Source organism: Coturnix japonica, chromosome 19, assembly GCF_054131305.1.
Source record: "Coturnix japonica strain WE chromosome 19, WE-NBRP24, whole genome shotgun sequence".
Taxonomy (NCBI): domain Eukaryota; kingdom Metazoa; phylum Chordata; class Aves; order Galliformes; family Phasianidae; genus Coturnix; species Coturnix japonica.
Window position 1 is genome coordinate 4,570,399 of NC_140681.1, and position 26,692 is coordinate 4,597,090.

Genomic DNA, 26,692 nt, shown 5'->3' on the forward strand with positions numbered 1-26,692 from the left:
AAAGATTGGAGTCAGGGATCAGCAATAAAAAAGGTTCTGATGTTTAAAGCTGTGGGGAACATAACAAATTATTGTTATGCCCTTGGTAATTCTGAAAGTTCAGTTGCATTGATAGGTGTGTTATAAATACCTGGAAAATAAAAACCCCAGCCTGCTTTTACTTAACTCTTATTCCAATGTATGCATCATGTGAGACAGCAATCAGAACACAGGGCAAACAGTCATCACATGAGATCTTTTAATTTTGTAGTATCTAATGAGGAATGAGATTATCAATCTACGCTTCTGATAGTATAAGCCTAATTATCTGTATTAATTAACATCTCCCGTAATATACCTCAGGGGTATTGTTCTGATATCATTCAGACTGGGTTTCTCCTGCATGGCGGTTCTGTCTTTCATTTAGGCAAGAGTTTGAAGGTAAATGAGCAGAGTTCTTTTCCTCCCAAAGGTAAACTGGAGCTGCTTTTTTCTTTAGTAGTGTGTGATTGTGCCCAAGAGAATGAGAATTTGCATGAGAGGCTGGGAATAATGGCAACTGCACAGACTGCTGTGCTGGTTATTATACCAAACAGCAGAGTTTCACCTTAAATATCTGCAGGTTGACCTCAGCAGTGTGTTCTGCCCCTGGGGAGCTGAGCAGGGCTCAACAGAGCTGAGCATGTGTGTCCATTTTGGCAGGAGTCATTGCATGGTGAGTGTAGTGCATGCAGAATGACTTCAGTGACACTTGGAGTTGTTCTGGATCTTAGCAATGCTTTGCGTGCTGTACAAAGAGAGGAGTATGACGGAGATGCAGGGTTGAGTCAGGAAACAAGGTGACAGCTGTAAGTGTCAGGAAGGAGTATTTTGATTTCTATGTAGCATGGCATAATCAGTTGAATAGATGTTTCAGGGTGTTTTAGTTCCCCTGAAGAGTCAGATGCTGGCCCTAAAAAGCGAGGCTGAGTGGCATTTTGGGTCAGTTGTCTCATCTGGTGCTGGAAATAAGTTCTCTTACTGCAGCATCTGAGAGTATTGTCCCTTAAAATGTCACAAAGCTGCCGTTACCCATTTATCAGCCATCAGAAACATGGCTGCTCCCTGAGCCTGCATGACCTGCTGTGCCTCACTAAACCGTTCTGCAGAGAGTTTGGCAGCAGCTGGGAAAGGGAGAGGAAAGCCATCAAATTTACATATATTTTAATTATAATATTTTAGCAATCAAATTACACGTAGAGACGATTCTTTTGTGTCAAGTAGCGTTTTATTAGCTGCACAGTGAAGCTTTCACTAACATTTTTCAGTGTGCTTTGTGAAGGCCCGAGGATATCGAGAGTCAGGGAGTGAATGTTTTTGCATAAATCTTTCATGCTGTCCACATGAACTGTCAGATTAAATTCCAGCAATCAAAAGGTTAATGAAGTCTGAACTTTAAGCCGAGAATCACAAATTGATGGCCATTTTCTCACATCAAGCTGTCAGCTGGTAAGACAGAGAGGGAACAGGGGAAAATGCCCCCATGGCCAGCGTGAGGGTTTCTTTTTCCCAAGACATTTCTTTATTTTCATTGGAGAACCTGGAGTCAGTATTCCCCTTCTGTGTTATCCCAGAATAAAAGGATAATTGCAAACTGCGTAAAATATTTAAAACCCCGGCAAATGCATTTGTTGAGATGTACCACCGAGCCTCCTTTTGCCTGCAGCAGCCCCTGGATTCACACCCTGAGATGGGATGAGATGCCCCAGGTGGGAGCTTGCCCACAGGCAGCAGCTCAGTTCCCTTCACAGGCCACAGAGGGAGGTTTGCCTGATTGAAGCAGCTCCTTTTGGTACTGAAAAGCAGATGGGATGAGTCTGGGCAATAGTCCCTGGCAAACATCACCCCTCGGAAGCAGTGTATGAGCCCTATCCAGCCAGCATCCCTCCAGCAGCAGCAGGGCCGAGATGTTCAGAGGGCAAGCGGGTGCCTTCCTGCATATGGCAGGCAGTGTTTGTGCTATAGCAGGTGCCCCTCACTGTGTCTACAAAAGCCACAATAAAAGGGAAGATGAGTAAGCTCTGCTTTGCTGTTGCAGACTAAGGCATTTCAGGATTTAATTATACTACAGGTATATAAATTCCGGAAACATGTTAATGCTCCCGTGATTAAAATTATAGAGGGCCTAATTGAAAAAGCATAAACCGAATTGAAGAATTCCTAATTATAGTTTGCTTTGAGGTGTTAATTTCCTCCATAATGAATGCATAATTTCTTGAACTAGAAAAGGGGGCTGCTGCACCAGCGCGTGGGCTGCAGATGGAATGAAGGGATTATCATAAATGCAGCCAGACAATTCGGAAGAGTAAACCTCTCCAGCCATGGTGCTGTTCTGCCTCTCTGTAATTTCAGTTCTCCTAGCACAGCGCTTTTCCAGAGCAAAAGGCAGAGCTAGGAGATGGTGAGAGACTTGCTTACGGCACAGAAAGAAGAGGAAATTGGGCTGGTTTAATTAAAAGTAGCCTTGGTGCAAAAGAGGAGAGAGGTGGAGAGCGGTATTTCACTGGAAAGGTCAAACAGTGGAACAGAAGATGCTGACTTTCCTCAGTACCCACCTTGATTCCAAAGGAATTGCAGGAGCTGATGTTGATGCAGGTTGAGGGTTTTGGTTTTTTTATTCCTCATGAAGGATTCACCTTATGTTTCAGCTTTTTTCCTACATCAAAAAGATGCGTAGCTTAGAAGGGAGTGAATGGTGAAGTATGTCTTTATCAGGCACAACCTCCTGTTGGATAAATCTGCCCCATTCCCACTCTGTGGGGGATCTCTGATGGTGTTTACAAATGATGACAGACCAGCTGCCAACCCTTATCCTTGGGATTTCCATTTTCTTCTTTTCCCACCCACAGCTTACTTGTATTCCAGAGCTGAAGGTGCCACTTCTCCCTGCTGCCAGAAGCATCAGTGTTTTGCACCTCTTGAAAAGCTCAGTGTGTTCTCCCTGTGTAGTCCGGCACCTATTGATCTTCATGATGGAATAAAAAACTTGTTTCTGTATGGAAACTGGCTTAATTTCAGGGAAATACTCAAACTCAATGAGAGCAGACGCAGATACACCCAGCCCTTGTGCGAGGCCCTGATTTATGGAGGGCATGGTAGAACCTGCTGGGAAGGGCCTGCCCCACTCTCTCCAAGTCCAGTAGGTGGCTGAAGAACTGCTTTGGCTCTTCTTGTCCTTGAAACTTACTTTCTTCAGGTCCCAAGACAAACCAACCATCACCGAGACCTCAGTCAGCGATGCCTGTTTAATGCTAAGCGACACCAACACAAAAGGGTTGTGGTGGTTTTTTTTTCCTCTAGATCAAACAGATGGCAGGTGGTTCAGGAGGGAAAAAACACCTCCAAAGCCACAAACATTAGCTCCTGTTGCAGCGAAAGCCCTATCTGTCTGCACTCATTATCTTTAATCTGCCAGCACAAAATAACATTGAGCTGGAGAGATAGGAACTGGGCCTATTCCACGGGGGAGCAGCAGCTATTATGTCTAATCTGTGTTGCAAGCCAGGTCAGCCTTATGGAGATGGCTGAGATAATGGAACACGGAGCTTTGAAATGCCCTCTAGTTCTATGTTACTTTTACCACATTTTTTTCTCAATAAGATTAAACGGGGAATTTAAGGCATTAAAAAAAGTACTCTGTGTGTGTGTGTATATATATGTGTGTATATATATGCATACATATACATAGGTCCATCTAAAAGTAATGCCTCCTATTTATTCCCATGGAAACTGCAATTGGTATGAAGAGCACGATAACACTGTTTGATACAGCACATTCTCAGCTACAAACCACTATTTTTTTCAGCATAGTCACCACTATTAGCTGTGCTTTTTTGCTACTGATGAACAAGATTCTGCATGCTGTGCTTGTAACAGTCTGCACCAGCAGAGGTAACACGCTGTTGCTGTCTCCACTTCTGAAGTGCACTACCCACCACCTCGCTGTGCTCACATCCACTGCTTGATCTCCATCACTGTTCACCAAGTGTCAATGAATGTCAGTGGGTGACATTTTTTCTGCATGGAGGAATTCAATTCCACCCCTTTGCTTCATAAGCAATTCAGTGTCAGACAGTATTCTGTCAGACTGCCCCTCTGCTGCCATCTATCACGTGGCAACAAAATAGAATGGGATATTGGTGGGAAGGTTCAACCTCTGCTGCCATCCCACCAACATCTGCTTCTGATAGGTAACATCATGAAATAGGAGGCATTACTTTCAGAGAATGCCTTATAATTCAGGTAAGTAGATGCAGTGTTCTGGTGGTCTGAGCATGGAAAGAAAGCAATTTGTTAAGTAACTATTTTGCTTTAAGCACATGAATCGTTTGGTCATTAGACCCCAACTCTCAGTGCAGTTGTCTTCTTGACAACTGTATATGCTTTGTACTGCTAACCCATTTCTGTTTGGAGTTCACTGGCACTGCTGGGGTTGTTAGTTTAGTTTATTAGCTCAGCTGCAGAGGAACATTGGGCTATAGTTGGAACTTTAGTCCAGTGGGGATAGGATCAGTCTTTACTTTTAATTACCTTTTTCTAGTGTCCATTCCACTCATGATAGAGCTCTAATGATAAAGTTCTAATGATAAACGAATGCTTATATGAAAACTGTGGTTCCAAACAGTGTTAGCCAAGTGTGAAATCACTACATCTTGTTTCCTGAATTTCAGGGTGGGAGGACCATGGTAGGCTGGTAAATCTGGGTGTGAGAGTGCAATACAACGTGGAGAGACTTATCAGCCTTCTTGATGAAACAGATTGCATTACCTCTGGCTCTGTCTCAGCAGGGTTTTTTCATAGCAACTACAGCAATTAACATCTTCTTTCTTTGCTTTTTTTTTTTCTTTTTCTTTTTCTTTTTCTTTTTTTTTTTTTGACAAATTTGACTGAATTTTGATATTTTCAACTGGAGCGAACGTAGGCGAAGAGTTGTTTAATTTAAATGAGTGTTTAAAGAGCACACGAAAATAACTTCAAAATGAAAGATCTGGTGTAATAACTTTGCAATATGAGAGACTATTTCCTCAAGTAGCATCACTTTCATAAGCTTTATTTGTGTGAATGCCTTCTTGCAGATGTGAAGAAGCTGATTTCTTTTAATGATTGTATTGATGGAATTGCAGCCCAGTATTCATAATGGGCTGGTTTTTGGCTCTTTGAAATAGCCGAGCATATTGCAGAAGATGACATTGTAGAAAATCTTTATTTCATATTCTTTTCCATAAAAACGTTTATTGAAAGCTGACCTTAACTTCAGCATATTGCGTCCAACATGGAGCTGTATGGAAATAGTTGTAACCTTTAATTGATTTTAATGGCTTTAAAATCAGAGCCCAGATAGAGAGAAAATTGCAGAACAGTGTATTGGGTCCCTATATGTACATCCTAGATGGCTGTGAAACCCAGTTCATTATGCTTTGTAGATTAGTTTCAGAGCTTCTGATTACAAGTGCATAGGAGGTATTAAGGCTGAAATTTTGGAGCGTATGAAGCAGACAACTCAATTCTCAAGAATGTATCGGCACCTGAGCATTTTATTACAGGGTCGCAAGAGGAAACTACTGAGGGAATGTTCAGCATTGCACTGAAGTTACATGGTGTTGGTAGGGGTGGTGTGTGCTCAGAACAATGAGCTTCTGTGTCTGGCCTTGTAGGATCACGGAATGGCTTGGGTTGAAAGAGATCTCCAAGCCCAACCCATTGCAGTCACCTACCCAGAGCGCTACTCAGGATGGAGCTTCCACAGTATCATTGCTCTCTGAGCGTTATGCATTTGATTCCTGTGAATTTAAATAGTAAATCAATAGTGTTCTAATAAATATTTTTGAGAGATAGTGAGTTTTTCTTGAATTTATTACAGAATCCCTTCTGTACAAGTTCTCCTGGACTGGAGGCACGCTGCTTTTACTATTCAGTATTTAATTCCACTTCTTTATTGTTACTTTAATTTTTGAGTGAGCTCTATGGAGACCTGGTGGATTTCTGTATGGTGCTTCTGGCTTCCATTGATTTTAACCCAGAGGGTGGTGACACACTGGAACAGGTTGCCCAAGGAGGCTGTGGATGCCCCATCCCTGCAGGCATTCAAGGCCAGGCTGGATGTGGCTCTGGGCAGCCTGGTCTGCTGGTTGGCGACCCTGCACATAGCAGGGGGTTGAAACTGGATGATCTTAATGGTCCCTTCCAACCCAAACCATTCTGTGATTCTATGAATGCTTATCGTGCACCACATCTAACCCTGTCCTATTTCATTATGGCAGGAGAGGGTTCCATGCTGGCAGAATAAAGGCCCTGAGTTGTCATGTTTACATGCAGGTATATTTACAAATATGTTTAAATTGTTTTAACCTGATTTAATGGAGTCACGAATGAAATGATGGTGGAAGGTGCTGGTGTAGGTATACATGGTCTGATTTCTGTGTTGCGCCACATTCATACCGTCTGCCCATTGAGGCTGTGAATCAGGTTCCTGAGGAGATTCGTGGTCTTAAGAGAACATGTTTTTACAACTTTGGTAGCGTGATTAAGAGGAAAGAAGAATTGGTTGTTGGCCCAACTAAGTATCACACCTTTGCCCCTGTCCGTGTATACTCAGTGCCTTTTGATTGTCTCTGCGCAGCATTAACTCTCACAGATCGGTCAGACAGTATTTGGGTTTGATTTCCATGTGTTTGAATAACCTTTTCAGAAGTGCTGCATCTGCTGAGTCTACAGAAGGGATGTAACGGGAAATTCAATGCATAGCCCACATTGGCTGCTGCATGCCCTCGGTCTGAGATTACACAGTGTCAGGATGGCAAAGCCTTGCATCTTCATGCTTTGCCTTTTTTTGTCTTTCATCTTTGAATTAAGACAGCTATTAGGAGGAAACTCTCTACCCTTTGGTGGTATCTTGATTCCTGCTGCCTGTCAGATAGCCTGAAAATACTGTGTGCATTTGAACCTGAAATGAGAAGTTCCTGTTCTCTGTGGGGTGAGTTACAAAACTTGCTCAAAATAACCTGCTGAAAATGCATTGTGGCATCAGTCTGTGCTAATTGCCACTGGGTTTTATTCCCGGGGTGAAAATATTATTGGAAATAGTGCACAGTTGATAGTATATTGGTGTGTTAAATATTAAAATCAAAGGAAGAAATATTAGATCTTTATGTAGATCTATAGATGTGTTTAAGAAAATTCATTACTAAAATGGCCCGAGGGGGGATGCCAAACTGCTGAAGCATTGTTTCTTTTAAGCTTTGATAAGTCAAGTGAGGAGATCACTGTAGGGTTAGGAAGAAATCATTGGCATACTGTGTCATTGTCAGGGATATAGTGGAGATGCTCTTTGATGGGAAGCACCGTGTCAGCATACCAAAGTGCACAGACCAGATGTGGAATGCTTTATGGAAAGCTCTGATATTACCTTCCATATCTGTGCAAATCATACACTCCAAACTGGAGTCTGGACTGAACACACAGCTCGATTCTGGACAATTGCTTCCTCAGCCCATCCTCGAGCAGCATAAAAAGAAATCAAGAGCAGGGAAAGCGAAGTCTGCCAGAGCTCAGAGATCTCTCTCAGTAGCTCAGAGACAGGGCTGTGATTTGGAACGTTGATTATCGCACTTGTGCTTCCACACTGAATAGAGAACTCATAATTGAAGAGATTACCTTGTAGATGATGATAAGAGCACATTTTCTTCCTCTGCAGACAACATTTGTGCTGTGGCGGCCATTATGGCTGCTGCTTTTATCAGTGATTTAGAACGGAGCTGTCAAAAACTTTAAAAAGCTTCTATTAAAGTAATGTGGTTTTATCTATATAAAACCTGTGAGATTTATCAGGGAAGCCTGGTTTGGCCTCCTTTTCTAATAAGAGCGTGCAGCTGCACCTCGGGGCACAGAGCTCTCCAGCCTTCGAGGAAGTCAGGCTTCTGATCAGTGCCAGATTGAGAATCCCTGGAGAGCTCTCAGGAGAGAGCAAAGCTGTGGATATGTGGAAACCAGTCCTTCATTGCCATTCATGGGGACAGTGCAGTTGCTGGTTTGCAGTGAGGTGGTTTGGAGTAGCTTAGCACAAGGACGGCAAGACCCCTGCTTCTATTCCCCTGCTGCATGTGGATTTGATGGCAGTGTTTGCAAATGTGGCTGGATATTAAAAATTGAAAGGAGGTAGTTAGTTTTACTGTGTCGTCTTCCAGTTTATTGGCACTGAGGTTGTTATACGGAATTGGTAGTTTCAATGCTCTGCTTTTGTTGTCTCTTTTAATATAATTTCAATGTATGACACTGAAACTTTCTTTTATCCAGCTGGGCATTTTCAAGCAATGTATTGATTCCTGCTATGAAAGCAATGTTAGTTGATACTGGCTGGAAGCGATAGCTTTGAAGCGTGAGAAGAGGAGAGCCCCAGGAGATCAGTTTTACTGCCTACCTGGTAGCCAGAATAAGAGCTAATAGAATAGCTTGGATACCTCCCCTGTATTTCCATTGCCTCTTTTCTTCCTTGCCTTTAGCTCTTCTTTTTGGGGAAAACACTCCTCTTTTATTTGCCTATAATCACTGTGCTGTGTATTGCAAAAACAGCTGGTCTTAACAAGCTGCAAATGGTTGATCATGCTCCACATCCCAACAGAAGTGTGGCTGCAGCTGGATCCCTCTGCAGGCCAGAAGGGCAGCTCATGCTCACAGAGCTTATTTTGAGCTACTGCCTGACTGCAACCCTAGGGGTCACAATGCATCACAGCACATTATCACTTCTTGTGAGCTTCTGCAGTAATGCAGACAACACAGCCATCATTTTGGTGAGTAATTGCGTGCTTGCTATCCACAATTCCCACATGGATTTCGTTTGGTTGGAGGACCACTGGCTTTTTTGTTCCCAGAGTGATAATCTTCAGTCCAGAGTGATCCTTGAGAGTGGCTGCTCTCTTGGCCACTTGACCACTAGGAAATAACAGAGAGCCTAAGGAAGGAGTGAGGCTGAATGATGAAGGTCACCGAGTCGAGCAGGTACAACACTAAGAGGTGCCAGCGCTGTGTCAGTCGTCGGTGTGAGCCAGGGCACAAAGGGAAGAATGCAAAGTAATGCCATCTGTAACTCATTCTGTGTTTCACCAGGGAGCAGGGTTTTTTTTTAGACAGAGGGAATAATGACAGCGATGCTGGCTCAAGTACTTGTTTCATAGGAAAAGGTGACGGTATTTGATTAGATTAATGCTGTTTTAACTTGCACACAAATGAGACATCTATTAAATTTCACTTGAATGCTCATGAAGGAGCCATTGTGCTTCCAGAGATGTCTGAATAAGATTCCGAAAGAATAAACACAACAAATAAGTTAAAAATCCAGGTTGTTAAAGGGGTGAGTTATCGCCAGGATAGGAAGAAGTGTGCACTAATGGCTGAGAGGCAAAAGAGTATCTGTTACAAGGTTCTGTATGCATGTGTTGCTCGTGATAAAGATGAGCACATATGGCAATGTATTAGGTGTGAGAGCAGTCAAGGGAGAAACTGAGAATGTCTTCAAAGGTAAATACGTTCTCTGATTATGGAAGCAGTGCAGTTACCTGGCCATTAATGTCCTTGGTAACTAACCCTTCTAAACCAGAGAGGTCTGTGGGCTCCCTGCCTGCATGTGGCATACTGAGAAGAGTGAGGTTGTCCTTTCCATATAGTGAGTATGGCAGAAAGGAAGAGAGAACTTTTGGCCCCTATGAGCTGAAAGGAGAATTAGAACTGTGTGTGTGTGTAAGAGGAACATCATCTAAAACCAGCAGAAACAGGCATGTATCATTGTATGCAGCAGGAAGCAGGCAATTTTTAGGTTAGAAAGCATATGGCAAATCCCCACAGAAATGTCCATCACAATTCAAAGAACTTCTGTCAGCAAACAAAAGCTTCCTTGGATTTTTGTCAGCATTGTGGATTATTGCTGCCAACGTGAAGGGTCAGAGTAAGACTCTGCATATAGTCTGTTAGCGAGCAGTGTCCCCAAAGGCAAACTACAACTCTGCAGCTGAGCTTGAGGTTGAAGTTAAACACACTTCTGCTTAAAGCTGCTACTGTGTCCTCAATGGTAATCCCTGAAGTGTTGCTGGGAAACATGTTTATTGTTTTAGAAATCAGCAAGGAGATACCAGAGAAGTTTAAAATATTCTATTAAAGCCTCCAGTGAGCAATAGGATTGAGGAGAGCCTTCCAAAGTGCTTGCCAGGATGTCATTGAAAGCTGTGTCCATATGTCTGGGTGCTCCGGCTGCATTAGCAAATGTGAGTACCATCCTGCATAAGGACAGTTTTAATAGCAAGCAATTCATCCATCGGTCATATTGGTAATGATGATTTGCCTTTGGGCCTGGCCCTGCTGTGCTCATTGCTTCACTCTCACCACGGAGCGTGCCAAGTACCTGCAGCCCTGGAGTAGTAATATGTTCTGAAACACGAACTCGGTTTTGTTTTGCCTCCTGTCTGTGGGAAGGGCCAGAACTTTGCTCCGCACAGAAGCGCTGATGAGCTGCTGCTCTGTGAGATGATTTCCTGAGCAGTCTTCTTGCAGAAATGAGCCTGTGAAAGCAGGGACAGGGATCTGCTGCTGGCTGCCTCCAATCTTCTAATCGATCTCCCCTGTCCAGGTAAACAAAAGAGCAGCCCGACACAGGCAGGTGAGGGCAGCGCTGTGAATATCCTGACAAAAAGTGAAATGACTGCAGCGCTATCTCTCTTTGTCAAAGGGGTGAGTGATGTTAAGCAGGCACTAAACCTGCCGCAGCTGGAGCAGCATTGAACTAAAGGGCTTTGTTAACTGTCTTTGGAAAGAGAGAGAGGGAAAAAAATACAACAAATAGGGAAAAAACAACCCCAGTGCATTTGAATGCAACCTCCTTGAGCCTGGAAATAGCGAGCTAGAAATGACAAGGTTGCTATTACATGTCATACAAGGCAAAGGCTTAGCGTGAATCAAAAAGGATTAGGGTTTCATAGAGCTAGAAAGAGCATCAAGAGTTGTTGTTTCCTGAAACAAAAGTGAACTGGGAGAGAGATGAAGCCACCTACCCAGGTATGCTGCTCTGTAAGCACACCTTTCAGTGATGCAAGGTAGGAGGAGACTTGCCAGCAGGAATCACTGCTAGAGACCTTTTCATTCCAGGATGTATCACAAAAAGAGATGTGAGGCAGGGCCAAAACTAGTGGCAGTCTTAGAATCTTTTTAGTCATCTAAACTGGTTCCTGCACCCTGATACTATCCAAAACAGAGCTGGTAGTTCTGCTTTCTGTGGATGCTCCCCTCTACTGCAGTCATCTCATTGCCAAGCAAGTCTTCATGTTTCACTTTGGTGGCTGGAGTGGAGAGAATGTTCAGTACATTAGAAACCTGTTACTGACTGGATCCTGTAGTAGGTACTTCCTTTTTGGAAGCGTGGCATGACTGAGATCTGTTCTGACTTTCACAAAGGTGTAATTCTGCTAAAGCAATAGAGCAAATGAAGCAGCACCTTACTTTAGAAAGCAGCTTACAGCAGCCATTGCCTCTGTTATTGGTGTGCCAGAAGCTGTTTTGCTATCTCACCCTAATGTAACAGTGTTTTTGTTACTTTGCTGTATACTTTCACTGTTGGAAACGCTGTTTATGTTTAAGGATTTTGGGACTCTAGTCTTACCTTCCTCTCTCCCCTCTTCTCCCAGTGTCTATCAACTCGTTGTCAAAGAGGAGAAGCTACAGAAAGCTCGCAGAGCTGCAGACATCATTGAATGCTTCTCCATCCCAGTGAGCTACAAGAACGCCTCCAGCCTTGACTCACCTCACTACTTCGCAGCTGAGCTGAAGCCCATCAACCTGCCTGTCACACAGCCCTTCACTGTGGGTGACAACAAGACCTACAATGGCTACTGGAATGCTCCTCTTTCTCCCCTGAAAAGCTACAGCATATACTTCCAGGCTCTTAGCAAGGCAAATGGCGTAAGTGCAGAGAACATTGCCTGTATCTGCTATATGTCTACCTCTAGCCTCCCTCTCTTTCTCCTCCCTTCTCCATCACGTGACAGTTTAATTGCAGATTATCACTTTCTTGCAGAAATCTAATGGGAGTTATACATGCCACTACTTGTCCTTCACTCAACTTTCTCTGCAGATGCAGTGGGAAACTTGTAGGGGTGCCAAGCGATGGAAAGGGCGTATGTTGGCACGTGGTGTATGAAGTGCATTGTTTGTTATCGTTTTTATTGTATTAATGTCTGAATAGAGGCTGTTGTCCTTTTAAGATGTAACTGTTACATCCTTGCAATCGTCAGTTCACAGTGATTTTAGAGGAGAGATGAGATGAGAACTACCAAAAGCGATTAAGTTGGATTACTGGTAGTCTGCATTTGGTCATGCCGTAGTTTAGCAGTTGTGGTTGAGATTTTCACCTTGAACAAAATGCAAGTTTTATGGCAAAGGGAACTTTGTGCCTGTCTTTCTTACTCCTTTTGGATATAATAGACTGTATTTTTTAATATATAGTTATTTTGTGATATCAAATTTAAAATGGGGGGACTGCATGGAAAACGTAGTCTGCCCCTTTTTCAGACTCAAATACCACACACATCATGCCCCAACAAATCCACTCATAGGAAACTGGAGGGCTCTTTTCCCTCTTAAATTCTTCTGGAAGGTAGTTTGTGACCTAATGTCCTCTTCCAGTCCTACTGCAGGTCTGTTCAGCTGACAGTGTGCAGGCCAGACCCAATCTAAGCAGTCATTCAGCTGCATCCCCCCCTGACTTCCCCAGTTGCTTTTGGTTATCACATACATGTTACAGGTTACTCAAGCTTCCTGTGGAGACTTACAGCATTGACACACAGTCAAGAAGTTAGCTAGGGGGGTGTTTTTAGTATTTTTGCCATTGCTTTCCTGAATCCAACTTTACACGTTCTCTAATACATCGCCTCTAAAAGAACAAAATTAGAAAAATCAATCACAGATGAATGGTAAATGCTTTGATCTCCACCTGGGATAGTGACTGTGATACCCAAAACGGAGGCGTGCATCACAGAGGACTGTCCGTCCTTTAACAGGCTGGCAATGCCAGTGAAGGTTCTCAACGTGTCATGCTGTTTTACTGCCTTCATTTATCACCATTCTGCAGAGTGTGGCTGACAAGCACAAATCTCTTCAGTACTGTGCTGCTTTTCACCTTGCTTTCCCTTCTAGTTGCTACAGTTTCCATTCAGCACTCGTCAATTAATTCAATTTTAGATTTGGCTCTATAAAGGAAATTGTGAAATATATGTATATCTTTCTCTGTGTCTAGTTAGTTCCCCCTTATGTGATAGTTAATTGCTAGTGAATGGGTCCCCAGGGATGGAAGAAACTTTTATTTGCTCAAGTACAATCTAATATGCCATAACTGGGTAATAAGCATGGAAATGTGGGCTTTCCTTGGTGTTCTGGAGTAAGGCAGCAGTAATGTGCAGCTCCTGCTTTTTCTGGAGCTCTGGAGCTCAGTACTCAAAAAAGTAGGTATTACTTGGGCTGCTCAGAAAGGAAACTAAAAGGCCTTTCAGAAAGAAGTAATCCAGAAGGTCTGTATGCAGCAATCCATAGCTTGTGGAGGCATGAGAAGCATTGAATTCATGTCTGAGCAAGCAAATGCCTCGTATTAATAATTTACATTAGCACATTATGTGCTTATGTATCCTCAAAGTGCAGTGTTGCTAGTAAAAGACATAGGTGAATTGTCCAGGAGTGGAATATGGATTTTAAGTGAGTAGCCATGGAACTTGTTTTGCCCTGATAGAATCCTTAAGGCACGCATTTCAAATGTTAGGGTTTGATTTGCCTCTGAGGTTTTGCAGCTGTAAATGTTTTCTTTCATACCCAGAACTGTTTGCAAGTATAATTTGTTTTTAAGAGTTCTGGGTGTTCGTTTCTATCAACAGCCTGAGGCAGCGTGGTGGTCTTCACGAAGCCTACCAAAAATTATGGCTGCAGGAAGGCATTTTTGGATAAGGCACATCTGCAGAATATCTGAGGCAGTAACAATTTAGCACAATTACAATCCAGCCTTATGTTCCTTCGCACATGAAAAACTTAACAGAGCATCGCCGCTCATTTTTTAATTAGGACATTCTATAGTTTCATTAATCACTGACAGATCTGGAACGATGAAACTTCGTTTGCACACCTGGAACTTGCGATGAGAAGCCTTCGTGCAGTGAACCATAACGTCTTCTTTAGAAACGGAGGGCTCCAGGGGGAGCTTAATTTGAGGAAACATTCTGTGTTTGGTCAGAAAGCTTGATTAGGAGGAGGTAGTGATGGTAGAGGAATTCTGCATTGTTATTTTACATCTCCTCTGTATGTGGAGGGTTGTGCTCATTTGGTGTTCTTGTCGGCTCTGTAGCCATTAGCCGCGATTGTTGCATTGAAAGGGACATAATTAACAGCTGGATGCAAAACAAGCGCAGCAAATTGCTTCAAAATCAGATCTCGAGCTTTGCTGCCTTCTCTTGTGCAGTGTGGCACTTGTTTTTTGACAGCTGGAGTAAGATAGCTCTGGCTATCTTGATGAATTCTGTGGGCTGTTGTGTGAAGCTTGGTCAGCCTGGTACTGCTTCCAGACAAGGGTATGAACAGAACATTCTGTTCATGCTTCCGGACTGCGTGGATTTTCCTCCTAGGGATAGTTGAAAGCCAGATGCTGAACTGAAAGGTGTCAAAGTTTAATAGGGGAGGTGGGGAAGATATAAAAAGAAAACAAAAGCTCCAGGCTTTATAACCGGCCAGTTGAGAAACACAATTAGTTACTGATCATCTGGTAGGGACAGCTAGTGCAAGAACTGACACAGAGGGAAGAGCAGACAACTGGCTTTGCTGTGCTCTGGCAGGAGCTTCATGCCTGCCGTCCCAGCCAGGTAGATAAGTGACATTTGCTGGTTGTCCTGGTGCCACCTGCTACAGATGGCTGCTGGCAGAGCATGATGCTTTCTCGGTGTGTAGAAGCCTCTCTGAAATACAGCGCTGTGGTGCTTCTGAAAGGTACGGCCTGGGTGGTGATATTATCCTTATGCAGAATTAATAATCAGAGTTAAATATTGCAGATTTTGTTGTCCCCAGGTTCTTTATCTGGGCCACTGTTGCTGGTGGTGCCCAGTTAGTGATCAGCAAACCCGCTCAGGAGGGGAGAATTCCTTGGCTCCTGGGATGCTGCCTGAACTTCTGAGCAGCTCAGAAAGCAGAGCTTCCTAAAAATCCCTTCTGTTGCTGCTGTGCTTTACGTCATTGAGTTAAAATGAAAGCTGTAATGGCACAGTTTCAATCAATAACCCTTGGCCATTTTTCCTCTAAATGGGAGATGAGGCAGGAGGCTTTGTGGCACAGCTGGAGATGATGTGGGGGATGCTGCCAGCTGCTCCTGCAGCAGCCTGGTGGTCCAACAGGTGAATGATGTGTTCAGGCCAGCTTTGTGAAAAGTGGCAGCACAGGAATCAATGAGAATATTATTTTTGAAGGAATGATGGACTCTACAGAGTTTCTCATTGATTTTTTTCCTCTCTAATGACTTGTACTACATGCACAGTCGGGCAGCTCATTATTATCAGGGGATTTCAGGCTGGATTCCTGGTTGCTAACAGGTCTGCTCACATAGTTAAGGAAGATTTTGGAGGTGTGGACAGAGCTGCCAGTAGGAAAGTGACTTTAGTCCTCGTGGAGATGGCTCACAAAGAGCCATTGATGTACCTCACTTCAGCACAAGCCTTATTATGAAAGCCAGTGTGCTACTAAAGCTGCCTGCATTGGTTTTGCAAACAAACAGCTGTGAGGACCTCAGTGTTCTGTGATTCCAGCTGTACCATTTTGTTCAGTGATGTTTACTGCTAGTTACTGTCGTGCTGGTGCTCCTGGGCAGCAGTAAAGCAGCTGTGGATACACTTCACTCTTGGTAAGCCCTTGTTTCCATGTCTGGCTGACCTTCCTGAGCCAGAAGACATGAACCTGAGCACTGGTATTCCTATTCATGGTATGAATAAAATCATCTAGTCAGCCTCAAGTTTGGGAGATACAGATACTGAATAAATAAAATATCCTTGAAATCACTTTCTGTTGTAAATAATAAAAGCCTGAACCACTTTGTTAAAGCTCACTTCTCGAGATAACACAGATACTAAAAATAGCCGATAATAGGAAAGTCAATACTGTATTTAGCTGAGCCTCCTGGAGTACAAGCAGTAGAAATTACAGGGGAGTCCATAGACTCTGCACACTCTGTGCATGTCATTCATTTTAAGGACAGCAAACAAGTGGTCTTGGTGGAATAACGAGGAGACACATGCGGAAAAACTGAAGAACAGCAGCAGAAAGTTCCTTAGGACGTTCAGAGGATGGAAGGGCAGTTCCTATCCCATGGGATGAAGCTGCCTACAAGTGTGCTCAGTACAGGCTTGGGACATGAAGTGCTATGGCTGGTGCCAAGTGGGAGGTTGGTGGTTACCTGTCTGTGCAGCAGCAGGAGTTAAAACTGCCTGTCCCCAGGTGGGTCTGTCTGGTGACTGGGGGCAGCAGGTACACACAGGTGCTGCACTGTTTAACTAATGCAGGGTCATAATCAGAGTAAAGGAAAGGGAAAGAAAAAAGAAAGAAAAGATGGGTGTGAAAACAGATGGATGAAAAAGCTCCGCTTATTTTATTGTTCATAGTCTGTAAACAGCAAGCTGTCATTTTAATATAAAAGGAAAAAAATCATTTGGCCTTTTAGGTTGTGAAGATGCAGCTGTCACATAAACATATGTCCTCCTGCCCTCGTAGATCCTTTCTGCAGAAAATTGTTCCCATCCAAGTACTAAAACAAAGGAGGAACCTGTCTTATAATCATCCAGTGCACTTCAGTGAAATGCCCATTTTGGAGCCTAAATAATGGGTGGATGGCATCAGCTTGTTCTCTTTGTAAAGGAAAGAAACTTGAAAAGAAGGAGAATTCATTGTGATACCAGAACAGGCTCCTGGTATGTGGATGTAGCCCTGAAATGAAACAGTTGTCCTGTACCAGGGTCTAGGTTAAAGCATCCCTGCATTGTTCTCTTACTGCTTGAACGTAGTCTGTGATAGCATAGCCTGGCAGTGCCCGGAGCACAAAGCAGCAGTGATGCTGGGATCTTAGGCTGGGTTATTTGTGTGCCTGTGGCCATAGTACAGAGCAGACATCTTACTGCAGCTGGTGGCAGCTCTGATTGTGTCTGTGGTTGGGTTTGGAGAATGCTTCTGTGGTACAATAGAATGGGATTCGTGTATCAGAGTACTCGAAAGAGCACGTGGATACAACCAGGAGACTGAAATTTAGGGAAACTGGTTATTTTAAGTTTTTTGTTTCATTATTTTTCTTGTAATGCCTTCAAGCCATCCGCGTGGGGTATTTATTCCTCTTTTGCTGTTGGTTAAGCAGAAACATCTTTACGCTGGTAAACACCTCATCTGAATCCAGAAGAGTTTTTTTTCAGAAAGCAGATGTGATTATGGACAAATGGTTTCACTGTTTAGAGAAGAACTATGTATTCTGTGTATTGACAAAGGAGTTCAGGCAAACGATTGTCAGCATTAATCAAAGAAAAATACAGTAATTGGAAGGAGGTCTCATTTTTTTTGTGAGACATCAAAGAGAGGAGCAGCGGGTTGATCAATGAGGTGGTCAATGGAAATCAAAGGAATAATCAGCCCTCATCAGGAGTAAGGACTGAGCTGCTGTCTTTAGGCTCCAGCATCCCTAGTAGCTGATGCCTGGTGGCTGTGCAGGTTTCTTTTATGTTTTTCTCCTCGGAAGGCACCATTTGAAATGAAGTCCAGATGTCTTGTTCCTCTGGTGATTGATTGCCCTTGCTTTTGGCAGTGCCTGATCACTGTCTTCTAATAACTACAATTGTCTGGGCTAAATTAGTAGATGTAAATGCAAACAGAACACACTGCATCCTGTCTTCTCAAATTACCCCGTGGGAGGGCAACGTGCGGGAATATGCACATGCTCAAATGAGATCAATTACAGCATTGTTAACAAGATTTGGGGTTTTGTTTTCTCACCTCTTCTCTGCACTAATTTCTCCAGCCTTTTGTTGCACTTCAGAGCTGGCAGAAAGCAACAGATGCACAGGAGAATGTCTCACAAGTGCATGCAGTGTGTGCCAGTGTCCACCTACTTTTAGCCTGCAGCAGTACTATCTGGATATCAATTATGTTTCACTCGTCATTGCTGATTTTCCAGGTCATCTTTGTGTAGATTGTGAAGTGCATCAGATGTCTTCTGACTCCCTACATTATCCGCTGAGGCTGTGCTCTGAAAATAAAACTGTGTTTTTCCTGCCTTATATAACATCGCTAGTAATAGAGATTGTTGGTTTCCAGAATAGCTGGCAATTCAGGCTGATTATACAGGAGGCAGCGATGGCCGTGCAGCAGTGCTCTGCAGTTCTGTTGGCTTTGTGGTGCCAGCAGTTGTACAAGATGTGCAGAGCAGCTCTTTGTGGGCGAGAGAAGTTTGTGCACCAAGGAGAGATACCTCGGGTTTACTGGAATAAGGAACAGTTCAGTGAGGGCATGAAAAGGGAGCAGGGTGAGCTGGTGCTGTGTTTCCCTGCATGGTGTCTGCAGTTTTCCCCTTCCCATGGGCAGTGCTGCAGCTGAGGAGGGTCGGTTGCAGATGAAATACATTTTCTGTACAGCCTCCATTGAACTGCTTGAGGATGGAGCAGGCTGCTAAGCAGTGCATTTGTTGTTTCCAGAGCCAGGCAGCATCCATATTAATGTGGCATTATCACACGCAGTAATTTATGCAGTATTCATTACACCTGAGACATGCACAAGAGCATGTAAAGTCATAAAGTGCTAAGAACACCCTGCAGCAGATTACTGCCTGACAAAGTTTCTTAAGCAGAGGAACACAGAAGATTTGGATGATGATCACGCATCATGCAGAAGCAATCCCTGCCAGTAAGGACTGTGGAATGAAGGAAGACATTGGGATACCAGGGTTTGTTTTCGATGGAAGTGCTGCTGTATCTGAGCCTTTAGCTAAGCCAAAGAACACAACGCTGCTGCTCAGCTCCAAGCTCCTGTTTACACAGATCTGAGGACTCCGAGGTGCACTGAACAAAAGCGTTGGGTTTTATCCCAGCTCTGCAATGAAAAGCTGCGGTGCTCAGGGTTGTATTTGAATGGCTCATTTGGCAGAAGTAGCCGTACAACATGCTGTTCTGCTTCACATACATATCAGAGGGCTGAAATATTCCAATGGCTGCTTAGGTGTCTGTTTGCCATGTGTTTAAATAAATACCCAATTTGCAAAATATGCGGTAATGGTGCGTGAAAATTGGATGTACAGTTGCATGTACTTTTGACCCAAAGCTTGTCTGCCTACCACAGAACAGGCCATTTAGCTGGTAAATTCTATTAGTAAATCAGGCAGTTACGTGGTGCCTGTAACCCACGTTGAGTATGGAAAAACACGCGACTTCCCAGCAGTCAGGGAAGCAGCTGTATTGCAGACCCATTAGTATGGAGTGTTTGGTGCCATTCAAACGGTTGGTGGTACTTTCAGAGATGAAGCGTAAGAAAAATGCTCATTTGTTTTACTGCCTTTTGGTAAGAAATGCGTTTATTGCGGATAGGATAATTACACACTTTGATGTTTTCCTTTTCTTTCTTTCTTTCTTGATTTTTTCCAGGAAACAAAAATCAACTGTGTCCGGCTGGCAACTAAAGGTACGTTGGGTTTCCTTTCCTTGCAAAGCACAGCACCAGTAACACAAAAGCTGCAGTGGTGACACAACTAGATTACAGTTACTGCAGTTACTATTTGGGGAGAAGCTTCTTTTTAAACAGTTTTGGTTTTCTTAAGGAAGATATCAAAGATAGAATGAGAGTTTCCAGAACCACTTCACTCTATGTGTAGGCCCTGTTGTTTTTCAAGACTGGGTCTCTCTCTTTGTGGTTTCTGCTTTCCCTTGTGCTATCAACAGCTTTCCTGCCCTGAGGACTGCTCTTGCTATTGGCAGAATGTGATTGAAAAAGCTTCCTACTAAGTTCATTCTCTCTGTAACTGCGTAGAGGAGATAAGTAAAAGGAGATCTCATGCAAACCTGACTTTTAATGGGTTTTGAAGAACCTGACCTTGAACGCAGTGGGGCACAATTCCTACATCACACCATTTCCATGGTATAATGCATAGAACTAGTGGTGAATATTTCTTATTTTCATCGCATTGAGTTCAGAATAGACCTAACATCATCACTGAGCAAACCCGATACAAATGATTTAGCACGATGTTAAGATGCAGTGCTTTGATCCCCAGGATGCTTCACAAAATGTGGCTCTTGGGGAACCAATGATGACAATGTCTGGGTTACTACTTCGAGTTTAGAGCTGCTTTTAACAACTCTTCTAAGGACTTCGAAGTCACCCCAGGGGGGATACTTTGCCAGCAATGGTGTCAGTAAAGCAATTTACTCGTAACACAAACTGAGTAGCTGTAAAAAGTCTTCCTCAACACATATCTGGTCTCAAAATGGGTTGTAAGGAAATGCTAGGGTAATTGCCATGGGCCATGCTGGAGGTAACTCTCCTTTTCTAACGCTCAGGAAGGCATCCTGTGCCCTTGCTTTGCTGCTTTGTTGTAACATGGAATAACTCCATTACTGCCTGTGCAGTCATCCTGAAGTTGAAAAGAAATGGGCAGAAACCCACAGCTGCTTTTCTTTAAGGGTGTGAGGTGCAGGTGCTGCACAGGGTTCCTACCTGCAGCTGCTGTCAGAGAGCTGGTGCTGCAGGTTGGCAGGGCTGTAAGGAGTTGTGTCACCACTGGCAGCCAAGGAAGAGACATTTCTCCCCTTCCCTCCTTCATCTGTGGCTCTGGTGGACCCTGAATCCTCCCGTTGTTTCCTCTTTTAAGTGTTCCTTGTAATATCTTCATTTAATTCATTGCTCTGGGTTGCAAACATTCTGTGTCTCAGTCTCCCATCTGTTCCCCTGCAGTTTTTTTGGCCCATGGGTAGTGGTGTGCCCCTCGTGGATATCCACATCTTCCTTTGGCCTTGTGGTGGTAGAAAGATACAGAGCAGGTGTGGGTGATGTTTGGGTGAAATGAGTCTCCCCTGGGTTTTCCCAGAGCATGACTGGAGGTCTCTTCATCAGCTCAGAGAAATTAGGTTGATTCAGTTTTGGAATCCTAGAGTTTCTTCTACTTCAGTGGTTCCTATTTTTGGTGTTAGAAGAAAAATGTTAAATTAGATGTAGTGCCAACTAGAAGTATATTTGCTCTGTGATTATTGTTCAAATAGAAACACCTTCGTAGCTCAAAAAGCCCCATTCTTCTGTGTTCTCTTGGTTTGCACTGCCTGATTTGAGTACTGCTGCAAAGATTCATGTGTTTGACCCTGAGCTGCCTTCTGCAAATGGATTTAATTTGTGTTAACCTGTTGGGTCACCAAGAAGAATCGGCAGGCTGCCTTTACTCTGATGCTCTGAATGCCTGCTCCTTTTAAAAAGTGACCTCTTCTTAATATTAAGTTGATAAGAGAGATCAGAGAGATGGGTAAAGCCAGGGGATGCCAAGAGCTTTTTTGGTCATCTTACACTTTAGGCTTTTTCTTGATTGATGTGAATGGGAAAGGGCAAAAAATCATGGTAGCACTAGTGTTTATTACTATCTCGATGGATATTGCTTTTGATTTATAGGCGCGTCTTGTTTTGTATACATGGAATGTGGAAATTCTTTTTTCCTTGTTTTTTTTTTTTTTCCTTGTCCTTGCTCTGTGATGTGCAATTTTGTATTTCTCAATGCCTGACCATTGGCAAGGACACTGCAATGTAGCTGTGGCTACTTTATGCCACTTTTGGCTTTTTAAACATACAGTATTGGCTTCAGCACACAAGCAGCATAGCACAAGTGAATTCATAGTCTTTATCATTTAACAGTCTATTTACAGTCCATTGCTGGCACCTGTGATGTATGGGCAGCTGAACCAAAGCTAAACAGTGGTTCTGTGGTTTGGAGATTTGCCATAGTTGAAGATTTCCATATGTTATAGGGCTGAATTCAATCTACATTAACTCTTTGTGGACAGAAAGGCTCAGCCACTCTACATCCATCCAAGCTCCTGAAGAGGGATTTCACATCTCCCCATCTCTGCTGAGGGTGGCAATAGACAGAGACAGTCACAAATCTGTAATAATGTTGTGACTTGGCCAACAACTCATTGTTGGGATGTTCTGTTTGACCTGTTGCATCTGTGTCAGCTTCTGTCTACCCATTAGTTTGATTACCTTTAGTGGCATTGCCCTGTATTTGCCTTTATTTGCATCGTTGTCTTTCTGAGGATGGAAGGAGCAAGTCTGTAGTGTGCCTCCAACTAAATGTTCTGAGCTGTAGCAGGGATACCAGAGCGGTGTCCTCTGTAACAAGCAAGGAAAATGAATGTCTTGGAGTTAGGCTGAAATTGGTTTGGCTGATCTGAGCATTGACTGCTCTCGAACTGACGCTCGTACCAGAGAGAAAGTGTATTTTTGCAGATGGATGGAAAAAAATGAACGCATGCTGCTAATGCCAGAGAAAAAGTTCATTTCTGGCTATTGGCCTAATTTTGTTCCATTCCTGGTTACATGACCACTCCAGTAGCTCTGTTAATGTTAGTGAAATGAGTTCTGATTTACACCAGTAGCAGGGAGATTAGAATTGAGGAACGTTTAACAAGGCAAGTGTTCACTTCAAAGTACTGGATTAACAAGGGCAGTAAACATGAGTGTGGGAGTAATTAAGCAATAAAACATGTTAGGCAGTGTGGTACTGGGGGATTATAGCACATCTTGGGTGTTGCTGCAAGGCTCCTGCTCAGAAGCTGTGTAGCTCTAATTACTTGTCACTGCTTCAGCAGGCTGGGAGGCAATTTCTTTTGTATGTCCCATTGCCTCAAAACAAACAAAGTGAACTCAGACAACTCTTTAAAAAGTGTTATAACCCATTAAGGGTTATGACATTACGATGTTTCTCAGCTTGCTCTCCTCCCCTTTTGTGTTGCTGAGACCACAGCTTCATTATTAGGCTTCAGATAACCCCTGGTCATTTCAGCTTCGCTCCACTCAGGAGTTGCATCTCATCTGCCCCGTGTGCATTGCTCTGCTCTGCACATTTCTCCTGCTCAGATTACCTGGCTCCTTTTGGTCCCAAGAGAGACCTCTGTCAACTGTTTACCTCTCTGATCTTCATCTGTTGGCTGAAATGTCAGGGGTGGGTTTCAGCATCTCAGAACATAAGGTCATGACACCAGTACAGCAGCCTTCAAAGCAAAGCTCATACATACCCACGTGGGCAGGTGCATCTGCTAAGCACATTTCCTTCCTTCTGGCACCCCAGTAGGGGACTTGGCTAATGTCCACGGGCCAGTGGCAAGGACTTGGCACCAGCATTTGCTGAGGTCACATTTTGCAATCCATCAGAAAGCAGTCTGCATTTGTCCGATCTGTGTAGCCATTCCCTCTTTTGCCAGCATGTTTCACATCCGCAAGCATTATTAACCTCCTGTATCTATGTGTGTATTTATTTCCACTTTCGTTGCTCTCAGATTTCTGACCATTCCCAGCCATAACCCCCCTCTCCTCAGATGGGCTGCTTCTCTTCTTAAGTTACTGAAGTATATGCCACCTTCCATAACATTAGTCACTTGGATGCATATCATTAGCATTAGACATTCTTTAAAAATAAGCTTATTATTCTGTTTATCAGCTCTCTGCCATACAGTTTTCATTCAGCCAGTTTGTTTATTAATTTTGCCACTTGGCTTCCACGATGGCATTTGCTTTAATGTGTCCCATTCTTTCTGAAATAACTTGGTTGTTCTCCTTGTTTTAAAGCAACGTATTTATATTGACACTTTATTAGAGAAAATTGCAACCTCTTACCAGAGAGAGCAATTACCTCTTGTATTCTTAAAGTGCATTAAATTACTTTCACGGTGTAATTGAAACCGAGGCAGAGGGCTCATTAATGCTTCCTTATCTCTTGATATTTATTTCTTCTTTTCTAAAAACAAAAAATGTGACTTCTTGCAAATGAAAGAATGGAACTTTAATAACCATTATGAGGTACATTTTTATTTTTTTTTATTTTTTTTTCTTTGTGCATGCTGCCTGGGAACGGTTTTGCTTGTTCTTAGCAGTGCTGGGTAGGCAACAGGCGACCACACGAAACCCACCCGGCCTCCTGAGCACAGGTGATTATCAGCTCAGGACCAGGAAGACAGCCGCCACTTCCAGAAGTCTGAGCAGCTTCATGACTTCTCTTTTCATGTCTTGTTTGTGTGGGGAAAATGCTTTTACAGCTGTTCAAACTGCAACATAGAGGGGACTTTCTCTCACATAGCAACTGCTTTGCACTCATATAAGATATACAGCTTAGCAGAGGGTCGTCTGGAGACCTAAGGAGTGCTTGAATCTTCGTGTGAGCCTCTGAGCATGAGTGAAGAGGCCCATGGATTCCTTGCTGGCCCTCTGCAGAGGCTGAACGTCTCCCTGAGCATGCATGGAGATGGTGCAGTATTTTCACTTTACATTGCATTGTTCTGGGGTTGGTGATTACACTTTGGCTCAAGCAGTTGAGCTTTGCTGTTAAAGATACGATGACAGGCAATTGAAGACTTGATTCTGGAAGTCTTTTTTTTCACAAAGTTCTGCAGGAATCGGTGACCTCGCAGAATCAAATGGTGCAGAGCTACTTCACAGGTCACTAATAGAGGAGCTCAGAGCTTCTCAAGTGTTTTGCAGTTTGAACATGAAAGCCTTTGTGTTGTAAACTTGCATAATGCTGAAACTGGCACCTCTGCATCACTCCAGAAGATTATTTCAATCTAGAAGAGAAATACAGCATCTCGTGGAAATAGTTTCCACTTCTTTAATTGGATCCGCACAGGATGACATACTGGGACATCACAGGGTGTGATTAATGCAGAGGGGTGGGAAGATGGGGTTGGATTTCAGTTTTGAAGTGCATTAAGTTTTTGTAGGAATGCAGCTCTTCTACTATGTAATTGTATAGATCAGACTTCTCTTACTCAGCAGTTATTTAGCCACTCGTAAAGACAGTGTGCTGATACTGGGCAGAGAGTGCTGAGGTTTGTCTTTAGTTCAAATGCTTTATTGTCCTGCTTTTTGCAGACGGTTAATACTGGAAAGGGGGACTGCCTTGATGGTGAATGCATGGATAATACAGAGACCTCAAAAACAGGTCTGGGTCTGAAAGGGGACCAATGAAATCATATATGCGAAAGAAACAGGAAAATTTAGGAGGAAAAAAGTCCTTAGAATGAAGAGTTTTGTTGCAGGTGAAAGCTGTTTCTTTAATAGCTTTTGTTCCCTCAAATTCATATAAAACTGTTCAGTTTTTGTCTGAAATATATTCTACTTTCGTAGACAGGTAATGTATTTTTTAAACAGATTTAATCCCACTCCAAATCTGTTTGTTATTGCATTTTGTCTTTTGATACACTGGAATATTACTCCTTTGACAGGTTTATTCTGTTTTGTGCTATTTATTTCAGAAGGTTGCATCACATTTTTAAGTTAGAAGCGTGAAGGTGCTTTTTTCCTTTCCCTTCAACAAGTCTCAGCCGTCAAAAAGTTATTATTTTAGCACACATTCATGTAACACTCTAATTAATTGTTAATAACAGACACGCTTATATTGCTCTTACTGAAAAACATTCCCGGCTGGGAAGACAAATCAAATCTTCCTGGTATCTGGATGCCCATTGAAATAGCGAGCAGCTTTATTTCTGTTCAGTTTGGTGTCAAGGCTGAGTTAGAGGGGTTTAAGTTGTCCTAGGGGGATCCTTATCCCAGGTTGCTAATGAAGCAGCCCTGAGTTAGGGAAGAGCTTGGTGCAGAGCAGCGGGATGAGACTGGAAGCAAGCAGGGCCTGGTAGCCTAAGCCTGGGGGCTGGAGGTCGTAGTGTGTTCCAGAGCCCCAGTCAGGGGTCTGATGTAGCTTTTTCCATGAGCATATCCTCAGAACCAGGCAGGGTTACTAATGCAGGAGCTGCTCAGCTGCTTCCAAGAACTGCCTGTGTAAGAAGTCATGAGAGATGTCAGTGGCACAAGAGAGGTAGGCGTAGAACAGACCATTTCTTAACTGAAGAGTATTCTTAATAGAATAACAGAAATCGAGGGTGGGGGACAAACTCTTCCTTCAAGACACATCTGAAAGTGCTGCTTCAACTCAGCGAAGTGCAGAGAGCTTCCCAGGATCTCACGCAGCCCACGCTGAGCTGCATGCAGACAGACTCCCTAACACATTGGCCACGTGGATTCCTTTTTACAGTAAAGCATTGAGCTTCCTCCTCAGCTTACAGGTGAGGTCTTAAGCACAGGTTCTATATTCCAGCAGGGTGCTTAAACCACCTTTGTCAGCCAGGCTCGGGGGTGACCTGGTTTCACTCTTTGTTATATTCACACCTCTGGACTTTGCTTGCTGCTTCTGTAATTTCTGCAGCTGCTCCGGCTGTGGGGTTTTAATGATAACCATGAGGAGAGCAGAGTAACGGGCAGCGGCTGGTGAGAAGGTTAATTAGTTGTTATTCAGAGCGTGAGCTCTGTTCTATATCCATGCCATCATCCTGCACTGAAATGCCTTTGGCTGCATCAGTCAAAAGATTGATCCTGCTCCGCGTACCTGAGACCACAC

The 26,692-nt window shown here is 43.4% G+C and overlaps 1 protein-coding gene across 27 annotated transcripts in view; it reads left to right on the top strand.

The window, feature by feature from the left end:
- Positions 1-26,692, top strand: part of PTPRT (protein tyrosine phosphatase receptor type T) — a 391,962-nt gene that overhangs the window by 297,953 nt on the left and 67,317 nt on the right. For 14 of the 27 annotated variants that reach the window (XM_085519547.1, XM_085519558.1, XM_085519559.1 and 11 more), the window contains exons 12-14: positions 11,685-11,958; positions 19,689-19,725; positions 24,171-24,227. In XM_085519547.1, the coding sequence (XP_085375673.1) occupies positions 11,685-11,958; positions 19,689-19,725; positions 24,171-24,227 (368 nt within the window). The remainder of the gene's footprint in view (positions 1-11,684; positions 11,959-19,688; positions 19,726-24,170; positions 24,228-26,692) is intronic. The other 13 variants (XM_085519556.1, XM_085519557.1, XM_085519562.1 and 10 more) reach the window with 2 other exon arrangements.